Source organism: Syngnathus acus, chromosome 8, assembly GCF_901709675.1.
Source record: "Syngnathus acus chromosome 8, fSynAcu1.2, whole genome shotgun sequence".
NCBI lineage: Eukaryota > Metazoa > Chordata > Actinopteri > Syngnathiformes > Syngnathidae > Syngnathus > Syngnathus acus.
Window position 1 is genome coordinate 8,047,776 of NC_051093.1, and position 14,083 is coordinate 8,061,858.

General features: G+C 43.1%; 1 protein-coding gene across 4 annotated transcripts; it reads right to left on the reverse strand.

Moving 5' to 3' along the window:
- Nucleotides 1-13: 13 nt before the first annotated feature.
- pkn1b (protein kinase N1b) lies at nucleotides 14-13,906 on the reverse strand. 4 transcript variants are annotated; one of them, XM_037256644.1, is made up of 22 exons: nucleotides 13,483-13,906; nucleotides 6,937-7,237; nucleotides 6,066-6,211; nucleotides 5,874-5,994; nucleotides 5,337-5,482; nucleotides 5,055-5,268; nucleotides 4,686-4,880; nucleotides 4,494-4,603; nucleotides 4,240-4,383; nucleotides 4,049-4,124; nucleotides 3,656-3,791; nucleotides 3,513-3,576; nucleotides 2,698-2,789; nucleotides 2,384-2,456; nucleotides 2,056-2,147; nucleotides 1,774-1,950; nucleotides 1,580-1,642; nucleotides 1,394-1,470; nucleotides 1,173-1,315; nucleotides 981-1,088; nucleotides 805-885; nucleotides 14-744 (listed from the first exon to the last, which is right to left on the reverse strand). In XM_037256644.1, the coding sequence occupies exons 1-22, from the start codon at nucleotides 13,501-13,503 to the stop codon at nucleotides 541-543; spliced, it is 2,784 nt and encodes a 927-aa protein (XP_037112539.1). In that variant the 5' UTR covers nucleotides 13,504-13,906; the 3' UTR covers nucleotides 14-540. The 4 variants fall into 4 exon arrangements, with proteins under 4 accessions (XP_037112539.1, XP_037112538.1, XP_037112536.1 ...); XM_037256643.1 differs by lacking the exon at nucleotides 13,483-13,906 and adding an exon at nucleotides 8,223-8,547 and having other exon boundaries at nucleotides 2,698-2,783; XM_037256641.1 differs by lacking the exon at nucleotides 13,483-13,906 and adding an exon at nucleotides 8,223-8,547 and having other exon boundaries at nucleotides 2,698-2,786.
- Between the last annotated feature and the right edge of the window lie 177 nt (nucleotides 13,907-14,083).

Genomic DNA, 14,083 nt, shown 5'->3' on the forward strand with positions numbered 1-14,083 from the left:
CGAGAGCATTCCATATTATTACAAATTTGCCGTCTTTTATTAAAGAGCATCACGTGTTGTCTCCGACGCAATCAACAGAAATTGACTGACAGTAAGCATTTTTTTTCTTTGGCGCCCTCAAGTGTTCATTTTGAAGTTGCGCATGATACGTCGTACATTCATTTATAACTGAGCCCCGGGTCAGAAGGACACGTCGCAGCAGTGCACAGCAGACAAAAAAAGACCCAAAAAAATCTACCCTGACGTTAATCAGCTTCCAATTGATACTTTTTTGGCTCGTTGAGCATTCCGTTGACAATGATGCCGATTCGATATTGATTCCACACAGCACGACCAGTCAACTCAGTTGCTACATAATCTGGATTATCTTCGGTTGTCTTCTCAATTTCCTCTAAAAGCCCCTCCAGATTGTCTAAAAGGTCAGCAGGTCAGTGACACTGCAGATGTGCGAGACACGTGATCACAAAATGGCCGATGCGCTGATCCAAGCCAGCTGTTCATCCCCGTCCTCATCTCCTCAGTGTTTGAGATTGCCAGACCCTAGCAGAGGTCAGACACATAGTCAAAATCCTTAAAATAGTCTTGTTCCTTTCGGGAGAGGGTGCGTCGCTCGCGGGGCGGCGTGAGGGTCGGCGCCTCGGCTGTAAACTCCACATCAAAGTTGCTGACGTCTTCTTTTCCTGCGATGGACGGGATGAAAGGAGGCGAGACTTTCCGATGAAGGAGGGCGTCCCAGTCCGTATCCTAAATCAAAAGAATGTCAGTGTATATAAAAATGTATAAAAAAAAAAAATTCAAACTCACTCTGAAGAAAGGCTGTTTTTTGACCTCTTCAGCATCTTTTTCTCCAGAGCCAAGCCGCCTTTCAGGATTCCTTCTTAGTAGCTTACAACAGAGCACACAGCAACCAATTTAAAAAAAATAAAAATAAAACACTCTGACATACTGTAAGTAAAAATAATCAGAAGCTCCAATCTCACCCGTCTCATAATGCCAATGCCCTCGGTGGAGAGAAAGCGCGGGTAGCGTACTTCATCATTCACTATGCTGTCAAAAACCTCCTCTTCATCATCACCTGGGAAGGGAGACTGAAAAAAAATACACGTCTATTATTTCCTATGTGTGTCCCGTTGCTGCTTAGTCACTTTTTTGAAATGATCAGAGCGACTCACCTCTCCGACCAACATCTCATAGACGAGCACCCCGAGGCCCCACCAGTCGACTGCTCGAGTATACGAGGTGTCTGTCAGTACTTCAGGGGCCAAAAACTCAGGCGTCCCACAAAATGTGCTGGTCCTGTCCCCATAACCCATGCCTTTGTGCGGGTAAAAAAAACACAGTTACAATACTTGATGTACTTTAAGGGCTGGATGCTAAAAGTGAAAATGCTAACCTTCTTTACAAAGCCCAAAGTCGGCTATTTTTACGTAACCATTGATATCAAGCAGCAGGTTGTCCAACTTCAGATCTCTGAGAAGAAATATAAAATCCAAATTGGAAAAAAATTACAATCATAAAAATGATTCCATTTATTTCAAACAAAAACACACGGCAATATTTTTTCAAGTTCAAGACTTACCGATAAACAATTTTGTGGTCATGAAGAAATTGGAGACCCAAGACCACACAAGCGGAGTAGAACCTGTGGTAGCCAAAAACATTTCAAGCAACATTTATTACCTCAACATTTATTATCTGCGCCTGACATCTTATCATCAATTTCCCCTTTAATTAATTCTCAAACGAGAACCTGACACACAGAATAGAACTCACACAGCACGTGGCTCTGAAAAGACGTCCGCGTGTATGTGCATCATGAGGTCCCCTCCTGCCGTGTACTCCATGACGAAACACACGTGTTCTGGCGTCTGGAAACACGCAAACAGGTTGACCAGGAACGGATGGTGGGAGCTGTTGACGGTTTCAAAGATGCGCTTCTCGCACATCAGACTGAGCATAAATACCAGAGGGAGGGAGGGAGGAAGATGAGAGTGACATGTGACGGTTATTACGTTACAACACAGGGATGGTTATTAGATGAGTAAACTGGTTTACCTTTCCACTTCATCCCGTGTGACTATGTCTCCTTTTTTCAGAGCTTTGATGGCGTACAGGTCTCCAGTTCGCTTGGATTCCGACAACAACACCTGGAGAATCCACCAAAGACTTGCTTTACGGAATTTAAAAAAATAAATAAAACAGATTCGGAGGGTAAAATGGCCACTAGGGGTGATTTAATATATTTCACCACAAAGGGGCAGCATGATCTAATCCTAATATTCGATTTGTTCCAGACTACTATTTTAAATATGCACCAAAAAAAATAAGACAGTTTGAAAAGAGCTCAAGGGTGTCGGTCCATCATGAAATGAAAAATTAATACCTTGCCAAAGTGCCCCCTGCCGAGCACGGCTATCAGCTTGAAATCCTGCAAGCAAACGGGGCCTCTGCTTGCTCTGAAAGAGAGATTACACAGATTACTTGCAGTGCATGCATTTTTGGTTTTACTTCAATGCATACAGTAAAAAAAATGTGCAGAAAAAAACTGGAGATTAAACATTAAATGATTAAAGAAAAGCCTCAACCCAAAAACATATTGTGTGCAGGGGTGAGTTTCAGCTGTCATGCTGCGTTGGCCAGATTGCAACAGGATGCGCACAGGTTTCATGTGAAGACACAGAGTGTGTATTTTGGCACCTGCGCAAGGAGTCTCGAGACTGTGATCTGGTCGGGGGGTCAGGAACAGGAACATCCGGCGTGGACGGGGACTCGATGGCGGCCGTCTGCTGCTATGGAGCGCCACAAAGTGAAGCGAGGGAAGAAAGGAGGATGACACAACTGGAGCACAATTCAAATATGTGATTAATATCCCCACTCATTAAAAAGAAAAAATGTTTAATATTAAAAAATTTAAGATTAAAAAAACCATTTATTTTCCTGTCATGCTAATTAGGTCTCTAAAAAAAATACAAATAATAATTAATCCCTTAATGCTCCAATCCATGCCGAACATGCCATCTGCCACAAGCCTTTTCCCGCTCTAACTCTCCCTGTGCTCATCTGAATCCGTGACCCGCTTTTTCTTTAATTACTGTTTGTGCTTGGAAAATGTACAATTCATTTCTGGAGGGTTAATGACTCAATCAGTTCTGCAACCTCCAAAATTATTTTTTGTTCTCATTGTATGAGCAGAAAAAGTCCAAATATTTTTTTTTATTTTAGCTCTCGTGCCAACTACTGCACTCAAAAGAGGACCTGCCGTATTTTCTTTCCAACATGACCACCCTCTACTTGATTGCATTTGTCGGATTTGGCCTCACTCAAATGAAACGTCCCTTTCTGTCCTATTAGGATCCATTAAAACTCGTCTCGGTTTGGACTCTTTCGTCTTTCTCTAATTATTCACAACTTTCCATTCTCGCCAGTGAGTGTCAGCTTCAGAGCCAAATGTTTCCGATCCAAGTGCAACATGATGGTGTTAAGACGGGTCGCTTTAACCCGTACTCACTCACCGCACTGATCTCAGCTTTGAGGGGAGATTCTGCGTCCAGATTTAACTTTTCAACTGAAATTTCTCTGCAAACAAAACAACACCAAATGACGAGACCTTTTCTATTCCATTAAAACCCATCTCATCGCATTTGACTGTTCTTACCCAGAGGTGTGTGTGTTGCTTGAAAAGCCAGGTGTGTATGCGGATGAATTGCTTCCACTTGGGATGGCATTCCGCAAAAGGCGAACCCATGTGCTGATGTCTACGTTCATCTGGCGGGCACGCAGGAACGCCTTACCTGAGACAAATGACGTAAAAATGACAAAGGTTAAAAATAAAAAATAAAAATCAACCTTACTTTGCTGTTAACATTTAAATGCTGGTGGACAACAAGTTTTATTGGCAGCACTCCCAAGGACCTATAGCTAGCTGCATTGTCAGCCAGCTATTATGTTGCTTGGAAATGCATCAAGGCCATCTTGCACACTCTTATGTGGCTCACTTCCCATTTTGAAATAAACATACAAGTCCAGTGTTTTGAGTTCGGAGGCATACCGTGTTGTTTGGAAAAGACATTCTTTTGTCTCTGGAGTCTTCGGCCTCGCTCTATTACTGGGTTGAAAAAGATGACCTGAAAAAAAAAAAGATAAATGAATCAGAATTTCTTTCAGAATTTCAATTCAGTTTCTCATCACTTTCACAAAATTGCTACTTTTTGAGATAAGACTTTTGTTTTTTTTTGCTACCTCTGCCAGCAGCAGCCCCTGAGGTTCCAGCGCTAGCTTTACTCGATGTCTTTGATTATCCAAAAACTCCTCCAGCTTCAGGTACTTGAGAGCGCACAAGGAGCGGTAATCTCTCCAGTACACAGCTATCTCCAACTCCCTGGACTGATCCAAAAGAAAACAAATTTTGTATATAATACAGGCTGAAATCACTTTGTGCAGACATTCACACACAGATTTTTGTTCTTGGACTAATTTGGACAATCCATTCTCACCCTCTCCAGTTCCACGGTAAAGCTTTGGTCCCACGTCTGATCTCCAAATGTTCTCCAAGCGGTCTGACCTACAACTGCGTTCTCCAGCTTCAGCACTGCGCTCACTTCCGCTTTAATATGCACACAAACAGAGGCATTGTTTCATTCATCCAAAGGAAATGGAAGTTCTTCCACATATATTCAAATACATACTCGACAGCTCATCATTCTTGCCAGGGATCTTCAAGCTCATGCTACTGGTGCTGCGGCTATAGAGGCCACTTAGTTTAAAGGAGGAGCGTCCATCTGCTGGAGAATAAGCGGGAAGAACCACAGGGGTCCCTCTGCTTCTGCCTGGGACAACCTCTGGTAGTCCCACACAGCCCAGAAGATGAACTTGAAGAGTTCCTGCACAGGGAAAGAAGATTTCCATTAAACACTGGCGGCGCTAGAAGGGGGGGACGTGGGGGGCACTGACCCCGTTAAATATCCTTGTCCCCCTCAGAGTTTGTTATTTGTAAATTAATCTGTAAAATATTTTGCGTGTCAATTTTGTTATTCTAAGTAGCCCTTGGTGTCTACCTGTGAGAGGTGATGGTTTACTCAGGGTGCTGTACTGGTTGTGAACATAGGGTGTGCTTTGGCGGATGCTGAAAGCTGACGAGGAAGCAAACGCCAGCTCTTCCTTGATCAGACAGGCTTTGGGGTGGTCCTCTGGGAGCTCCAGTAGCCGCTGCTCCAGAGAGCACCTGAGCAGGTCCAGACGCTGGGATGACTCACTCAGACCACACTGTGCCTGTGGTCACACAGAGCAATGTTTTACTGCTCAAGTACTAAAGTGTTGATTTGCCAGTCAACTCTGACCTCTGCCATGGCCTTTTTATCTTGGACCTTCCCTGCACCAAGCATTCGCAGCATGTTCTTCGCTCCCTCCGCCATTGCGTGCTCCACGCGGTAATGATGCCACAGCTCCTCGACGCGCAACTCCACCCCACACAGGTCAGGTTTACCTAGCACAAAAAGTGGACTTCAACATACTGTACAATCCTTTTGTCGGCTTTCGTCTCTGACTCAGCCCTCCGTCCATCCCGAGCCAACCTTGTCTCTAACCTCTTGCTAAAAGAGGGCCTAGCTCTTAGTTGATGGCCAACATCAAGGGGATGCAGGAACATCAATAAGACTCAAACCAGGAGCTCGAGGGCTGTAATGGACAATGTGTACATCAATGTGTGCACACATAGTGTCTGAGTGTGTTTGACCGCGGCACTGTGAGGTTCTGAAGCCAGAATTGATCCATTACTGCCGGGATCATGAAATATGCAGCGTGACAGGTGGGCGAGCGTTAAAAGGCGACCAGAAAGATGAGCGAGGATGAAAAAGTACAGCGAGATAGGGACGTACATTGGCCATCCTCAGATTGCTCCGTGGCCTGCATGGCCTTTCGGATCTGCATGCGGATGATGTCGATCTTTGTCTTGCTGTCCTGTAGCATCTGCTGAGCTGTCTGAAGAAGTTTTTTGTCCTGCAAAAAAGCAGAAAGTGAAAGCACCATAAGAATACATTATGCAGAGTAAGAGTCAATTTGATGAGTACCTTGGTGGCTCCATTGGCATAAATGGGAATCATGTTTTCTGCACCCTGTTTGACCTTCAATTCAATGTTTAGCTGGCGCTCCAACGCAGCAATACGGTGTTGGTTGGCGGACGGTCGACTGATTGAGCCTGGCGACGTAGCAGCATCTGTCAGAGGTTAAGGACATCACTTAATTGATCTGAAAATTATTTATTGGCTACAAAATATGTATTTTCTCTCTTATATGCACTGGCGGAGGTAGGGGGGGACGGGCACGGGGCACTGCCTCCCCCCTGAAATATGCTTGTGCCAGGCCACATAATTGACTTTTGAGTATTTTCCAATTTTGACTGGATTTTCTTCCCCATTTCCCCTTACATTTTCAAAGGGAACTTATTATGAATCTCTAACAGCTTTCTAAAGAATTTTTGTGGACTTCCTTGGCCCCCCATGGCTCCTCCAAATGGGAAAAAAAACGAGCTCTCCCAGTGTATCTAGGACAGTGACATATTATAGTGACAGGCAGAATAATGAAATGCTCACTAGATGGCAAAATGAACATCATTACTTTTTTAAACTACTTTTTGTGACTTTTCTTTTGGATGGTGTGCAATGAAATAATTTCCAATCTAACATATATGTGCCTGTTTGGTGGACCAAGCTCGACTTACTCTTCTTTTGGCACTGATGTCTGTGCTGACATTGCTGCTTGTACAGCACATTATGCTGCATATTAAAGTGTTTAATGTTTATTTCAAGACATGGGGTTGTAAAACTGACAAGCTGGTTTATTAATAAGCATTGGCTACTGTTAGCCTTGGTTAATGCTTGTTGTTCAACAAAGTGGTGAATTATGTGATACCAATTAAAGAACGGTCTTCAGGAAGTGCACCTTGGTTCTCGTTGTGTCCCTTGACCACAATGAGTGCATCAAGCTCCTGCAGCTGATCTTGGAGATTCTCGAGCTTGCGTTTGGAACTGCGTAGCTGCGAGTCCACCTGTTGGGCATTTCTCTTGTCGGTGGTGGCCCGTCGTAAATTCTCCGCTCCCTCCTTGATCTTGAGCTCCTTGCGGATTTCCCGGCGGATCCTCTCGCGGTACTCATCCAGGCGCTGTTGCACGCTGGAGTCCGAGAGGTCGGCGTTCTGGTCCAAGCCGAGTTGCTGCAGGACCGACAGCCCGCCTGGATCCGTCTGAAATTGGGAGAAAAAGAAATGATGTCATTCATTTGCTTTACCCCCTTATACAAAGAATATAAACAAAAACAATTCTATACATATATATATAGATTTTTAAGTTTGGTAGTGTTTATGTAATGTGCAAATATAAATCCAAATAAATAATAATAATCACGTAACTTATAATAGTTAAAATAGGAATATAATGTTAATATATTTTTCTATCGTAAGAGTAGCACAACTTTATGCTACTCTATTAATGAGAGTGAGGTATTATGAGGCAACGTTGTTAAAAGCTCCTCTGCAGGTAGAAGAATACTACATAAATGGAGCCCATTTACTCTAAGTGCGTAAACAGCTGAGCCGACATCAGCGCTCCCATGATTAACCCTAACATGATTACGGCAGATTAGAACAGCAGGAATACAGATTCTAATCAGGGTCTCATCTGCTTCTGGACGGCTCAAAAGCTGCAGCATTCACATCATGACTCGAGCAAGAGTGCCTCACATTTGTAAAGTTAAGATTCAAAATCTTGAGTTGTGTGAACTTTGCATATTGTCCTAGTGCTGTTTTTTCTTTGGGCACTCTGCAGTGCTTGCTTGATCATTTTCTTAATGCTTACATGAGCAAGGCAGCAAGAAATAAATGAAGCATAAAATGCTAGTCGATTATTTTGACAATCGATTAGTTGTCGATTAATCCATTTTGATAACTTTGGTTTTGCCACTCCCACAAGAGACCTCAGCGGTGACACATCCATGAAAGACAGGAAGGGCGAATTTGTAAAGTGACGCACCCATGATCATCACAATTCTACTTAATCTCTCGAGTTTTACAACAAAAACGCCCGAGTGGACGACCACTTCCACAGAAGAGCCAAAATATCTGTGACCCGGCAGAAAAGTGATTCAGATTTCCAAAACGTGAATGAGGAAGCAGCAGAAAAGAGAAGGGCCAACAAGTCGGCCATGTTGAGCTGAGCTGAAAAATTGCCTACCGACTGATCGCTGTCACTCAGCTCAGTGAGCTCGAGGTCATCCGCAGGTTGATCCCTCATAGAATCCTCTATTGCATCCTCACTAGCCATGTTTGGCCTCTGGCTTTACTCGCCCTCCCCTCGGCAGACGGCTTCCGTACCCGCCACTCAACTAATATGCGGCTCCTCCAAAAATCCAGAATGGATTTATCATACACTCCAAAGTCTGTTCAACGGCAAAACAAGTGAACGGGGTGGAGAGAGACCAGTGTCGAGCTGTTGGCTTCCTGTTCTGTTCATAGAGGCGTCATGCATACACACACACATGCACACACACTCACAGTATATGCAAGTCTCTGGTGGTTGTGCAAGTGGGAGAGCTCACAGCCACTCAGCTTCCTGTTGCTACCCAAAGCAGAGAGGCGGCATTGTTAAATAAAATTGTGGTCATATTAAACCAATTGTTCCCGGCTTCTGCATCTCTAAAAATATAAACAAGAAAAAAGATAAAGAAAGCCGCATGGGGTATATGCACAGAATACACCATTTCAGTCAGATTGAATGAGCAGAGCTGAGAAACCCCACCAAGGGTAAAAAGGGCAAAACCTTTCCACTGACCTTTAACTAGAAAGGACTTGACATTTCCGCAGTTTTTGTTGTAGACGTCAATAGTTTTAAAAAAAAAAAAAGAAACGATTGAGCACCCCGCAGGTGCCAGGCCACATCATTGACTTTTGGATAATTACCAATTTCTTTCCACAATACGCCTCGTCCTCAGTAGAGAACATGTAGAGGAGGTTGCCCAGCGTCTTCTGATATTGGGTCACAGAAGATTACAAAAAAAAAATACTCACATCCCAGAACAAAGATGTAAGCAGCTGTATTCCTGCGGCTTCTTTCCTCCTTAGCAGTAGCCATGTCTTTATGAGATATTTTGCAGCAGAAGTTTTTTGCGTGTTGATTATTACTGGTTGCGTGGACATTTTGTTCCCGTGACCCAGCACAACACAGAGCCACCTTTAATCTAAGTCATGAAAGAAGCGTCACGAATTGCTTTGAGTCTTTGATACGACACGTGCAATGAGGTGACATTGCACCATCTTGACTGGATCAGAACAAATCTTATTTTAGCTTCGGGGGGGGGTCACCACAGCAACATGTTTTTCCCCCCCAAAGCAAAGTTACCCTTGCTAAATCAGGCATCAGAAAAGTCAATACACACACACAAAACAATTGGCTAGTGTAGAGCAATAACACTCAGCAGACTGGAATTATAATTTGCACTCTGCTCTGACGTGAATGAGCTAACGGCTTACACGATGTACCTTGGACTGAATGTGTGTTGCCTGATAATCTGTAAAATCCCTCATATTGCGGAGGAAATGTTGCTGCTCAATCTGGTCTTGATGTTTGTGCAACATGGCGGAGATGTATGCGTTATATCGCTCATTACATCACATGCATTTGGAAAATTAGAACAGGAACGCCAGGTGCCAAAGTGTGTCCGAGTGGATGTTGTGTGTGTGTGTGTGTGCGCGGATGTGTGTGGTGCACTCCACAGCTGGGGAGGTTCACAGCAAACTGAATGGCATCTTTGTACAGAAGTCGATCTTCTCAAAAGACTTCAGTAAATGCTTATGTTTGTGCTCCCGGCTTTGTCCATCGTGAATTTAGCTGCAACAAAAAGTTCCTCTGTTTAGGGAGGAATAAGAATAAAATCCTCTCTGGGAAAATTCTTGCAGGACACATCATGTGTTTCTGTGATTGTTCATTTTGTGGCATATTGTTTTCCTTTTCTGTCATACTTGTTTCGTGATTATTTGCTGCTACAGAAATACAATATGTTTAGTTAGCATTTTAATATCAGGAGGAAAAGGAGCCGCTGATTGCCGATTAAATCGGTCAGTTATGGTGTGTCAGCAAGTCTGGACTGTGGGAATGTCGCCGGTTGAAATTCGGAATCTGAATAACAATATGGGCTGCCTGCATATGTGGATAGATGCACATGCTGCTAATACAGACGTGATACTAATGGACATGCCAAGCAGATTAAAAAAAAAAAGATGATTGGCACGGAGTCGAGGGGGATAAGAAGCCCATTTTAAAATGTGAACCATTATCCCTCTTAACTGATTCTGTCTACTAGCGTAGTAGCGGCAGATGTGAAGCGCTAAATACAAAACACACACGCAAATGTTAGCAGTTGATATTCTGCTGAGCACAACAAATTGTGTCATATTATGTTAAAATATGTACATAGAACAAAATTAAGTGTATTTAATTAATTTCATTTTTATTTCATTATTAATTACTTTTATTTAATTATTCATTTTATTTTTATTTAATTATTCAGTCTGGCATTTCCTCTAAACTCATTTAATACTATACTTCTCTGTGTGCAACTGAAATTTTTTTTTTTTTTTAATCTTCTGAAGCTATTATAATTTGTATGTGCATGGTAAAAATAAACTCTCATAGTGTCAGAATTAATCACAAGGCAGCCAAAGAGATATTAAGTGAGTCCATGCAACCACAACCCTGTCAAACTTCCTCCTGTCTGGACTTTCCCTTTGCGGACACTGTATCCTATTCATAGAATGCCATTTATCCTCCTTCGGTTACCACTCTCAAAGTTTCCTATGCATTGTTTGTTGGTGGATCAAAAAAAAAAAAAATCATAATAGCGCCAGGCTGCTTCTGATTGGTGCCACCGTCTCAAAAAAAAAACTACACGACAACAATGGCGGCGTTTTAGGTTACACTTTCAAAGGCAAGACGTGTATTTGTGCTACTATCTGACCCTCGCTAACATTTTCCCTCTCCGGGGCAGTGTTACGGATTCAGCCTCGGGTCTGTACTCATCTTAAACCCGACACCGCTATTGTCGCGCAACAAACAGACTAGCGCCTGATCTCAATACAGTGGCGGGAGAAGTCATCTCAAATGCATCAGGTGGAACCACAACCAGGTCACACAACCTTGGGCTTCTCTCAAAACTAGTTTTGACTTCCTATGGTCACACCGGTCGGTGCCTTTGCACATTCTGAAGAGGTCAAGATACATCTTACAGGCTATAATTGTCCAACACAGAGGTCATCTATAGCCAGACGCTGACCCAGATACTTTTAAGACCTCGGTCCATGACAGTAGTTTCATCGTACAAGTTTGTGTGCACTATTTTAGTTCTTGTAGTGTTTCCATTGAATAATTGAATATAAACTTTGTGTTTGTTATGTTTTTAGTCTTCGTCAGGTTATTGTGGAAAATCAACGATAATTAAAGTTGGTCTTCTATATATTTGTAGTTTTGTACTGTTCTAATGGTATTGTTATGTTCTGGATCTTGTCTTAAATGTTTTTTTTCTTAAAGTGAAACTTCGACTCACCTCACAGCGTGTAAACCGCAGACATGTCAAAATGCCTATTTACTGTGAAAGAGGACCTCAGTCTTCAACACTATTTATAGTTTGTTTCTACAATTCTTGCTGTTTGTTACAAAACAGAACTGATGGATTTTCCACAGTTATCCCATGTCTGAAACGATTGATTCTAATCGACATTATTTCCCACAGGTCCAAATATTTAGAAGTAACCTAAGTAGGAGACGGCAATGAACAATGAACAACTAATCCAATTGCATGAGAAAACTGCGACCCGCCTCGGAGACACACTCAAACCCTCAGCCTCTTTATCTTCTCGTGGCAGAAGTCGAGATGTCATAACACGTGGGAGACAATCAGCTGAGTTCGATGAGGAGCCCTCTCCAAAGTCTTCTGAGGCCATTAAAGAAAATGGAAGAAGCCGCCTTCATTTTGCCGGATGATCAATACAAAAGTAATTTGGCTGCTCCTCTCCACCCAGGAAACAAGCGGCGGCGGCGGCGGCAGTGGCAGGAGCTCCTCTCCCATGCTCTTACACTTTAAACCCCAAAAGAAATAAACAATTCATGAGCGAGGCAGCAGACTGCATAGCTTCCCCATAACGAATGTTACATTATCAGCTCAGCACAGTGCTCGTGTCCTTACCACCATGTTTGATTTACACCCCTGAAGTCATCTGAAGGAGGCGGGCCAAAAAGATAAACAAGCCGCCAGCAAATAAAACCAGCAGAAAATACTTATATCATGTCCACTCTGTGTGAGGCTTAATGTGTTGTTAAAAGAAGCAAAAAAATAATGGCCAAGTTATTGAGTGGCCTCTACCGACCCAAAAAAAAATCTAATCAAATTAGTTGTTTTTTCGCTCAAGGTCATAGAGGTCATGCAAGGCCTCCTACTGAACGAGGCCTAATGCGAGAGGGTTCAAGCAACCTCAATTGGAGCGTCTTTATCTGCTACCACTCACTGCTCTGCAATCACCATGACACTATCACTGAATACATTAGAGTGGGCAGAAAAGCCGTCATTGCGGTGCAGGGAAGCTCGACAATGCTCAACATCTCATTAGCTCCTCTTGCTTATTATAACTGCATACATTACAATAATATTGAACTTGTTAGTTCACAAGGATGATGGGGAGACAGCTGGAATGCACTACACTTCCAAGCATCGCTCTAACAGTGGACAAAAATGAAATTAGGGAGAACACTACTAGATGATAACACAAAGATGCACTGTTGATTCAGCCTTATCTGTGCTGACATTTCGCTCCACACCATCCTGGGTTGGACTGACACCAGGAGACCTGCAACCTGACACACCATATGACACCACGACATCTTCCGATGACTCACTGAAGTCTACCAATGCCAACTACTGTGCATGATATAATCCAAACAGTCACCAAAGGGTGAGAAGTTTGCCTTCTCTAAATTAATACACACATTCATACATACAACGAGGCCAACCAAAGTTCACTGACGCTGCATTGGCCCGAAATTTCTTATGATAAAAAACACACTATTTTGCCTTATTAGTATTAATTGGTCAATATCTTTAGTTTTATCCACTTCTTTTCTCTGTTTCTTCATTAAGGAATGGCTCGAACAAGATATAAAGCCCTACAAATATTATTATTTACAATTTTTGGCTTTTACTTGCAATAAGAAGCCATTGACCCAAAATGAAACTTTCTGAAATGTGTACAATGACTGAACGTCACAATAAGCTGTGCTGTAAGCCTATTAACGTTAGCAAAATAATATTTTAGACCATCTTTCAAAATCCCCAGCAGACAAATAAACCAAGTGCAATTTCCATGATCAATATCAACCTCACGCTCAAGTCATGCACAATAAACTGATTTCTGCAGATGCAAAAAAATGCAAAAAAAGATGAACTTACTTGCAGCTCGTTGGCCATCATGTGCTTCCAGGTGACTCCTATTAGCGCTTGTTTCGTTTTAAAGATCAAATCATGGTGCACTTCACAGTTTACGACTAGAAATGGGCCAAACGTCGTATGCGTCGTCGTCAACAAGACTCCAAAAAACTACTCGGAGGAAACGTCAACGTGAACCGGGAGAGGAGATGCTTTGAGCGGAGGGGAGAGAGGAGACCGTTGCCTCCTCGTTGCACCCTGAGCCGCATCGCGTAGTGAGTGCAGCGTGTCTTGCAGTGCTGTGAGCGTGGGGAAGCTGTGTGATCATCCTCTGGAGATGGTCACCCACCGGAGTCACCACCAGGCACCGCGGACCCCCAGGGACATGTCCGCCACCTTACGCGTACTCCTGACCTGCCACCGTTGAACGCTGACAGCTGCTCAAGGGAAGGCGGAACGAGCGTCAAGTTACCTAAGTGACATAAAGGAAAAGAAGCACTTCCGGTTTTACCTTTAAAAAATAAAGCTGCTGCGTCCTCCCCTCAAGCTATCCATCCGTTTTGTACTGGGAACATTTGTGAGTCACTAAGAAAATGACCTAAAACTAAAAACTGCTTGTAAATAT

What these genes read in the sequence shown, in the direction of transcription:
- pkn1b (XM_037256640.1), bottom strand. Translation starts at nt 8,312, where the DNA reads ATGGCTAGTGAGGATGCAATAGAGGATTCTATGAGGGATCAACCTGCG. An exon ending in CAAGAATGATGAGCTGTCGA is followed by an intron (nt 4,604 to 4,685) that starts GTATGTATTTGA and finishes TGCATATTAAAG; the next exon opens with CGGAAGTGAGCGCAGTGCTG. An exon ending in TCAAAGCTGAGATCAGTGCG is followed by an intron (nt 2,790 to 3,512) that starts GTGAGTGAGTAC and finishes GGCGCTCCATAG; the next exon opens with CAGCAGACGGCCGCCATCGA.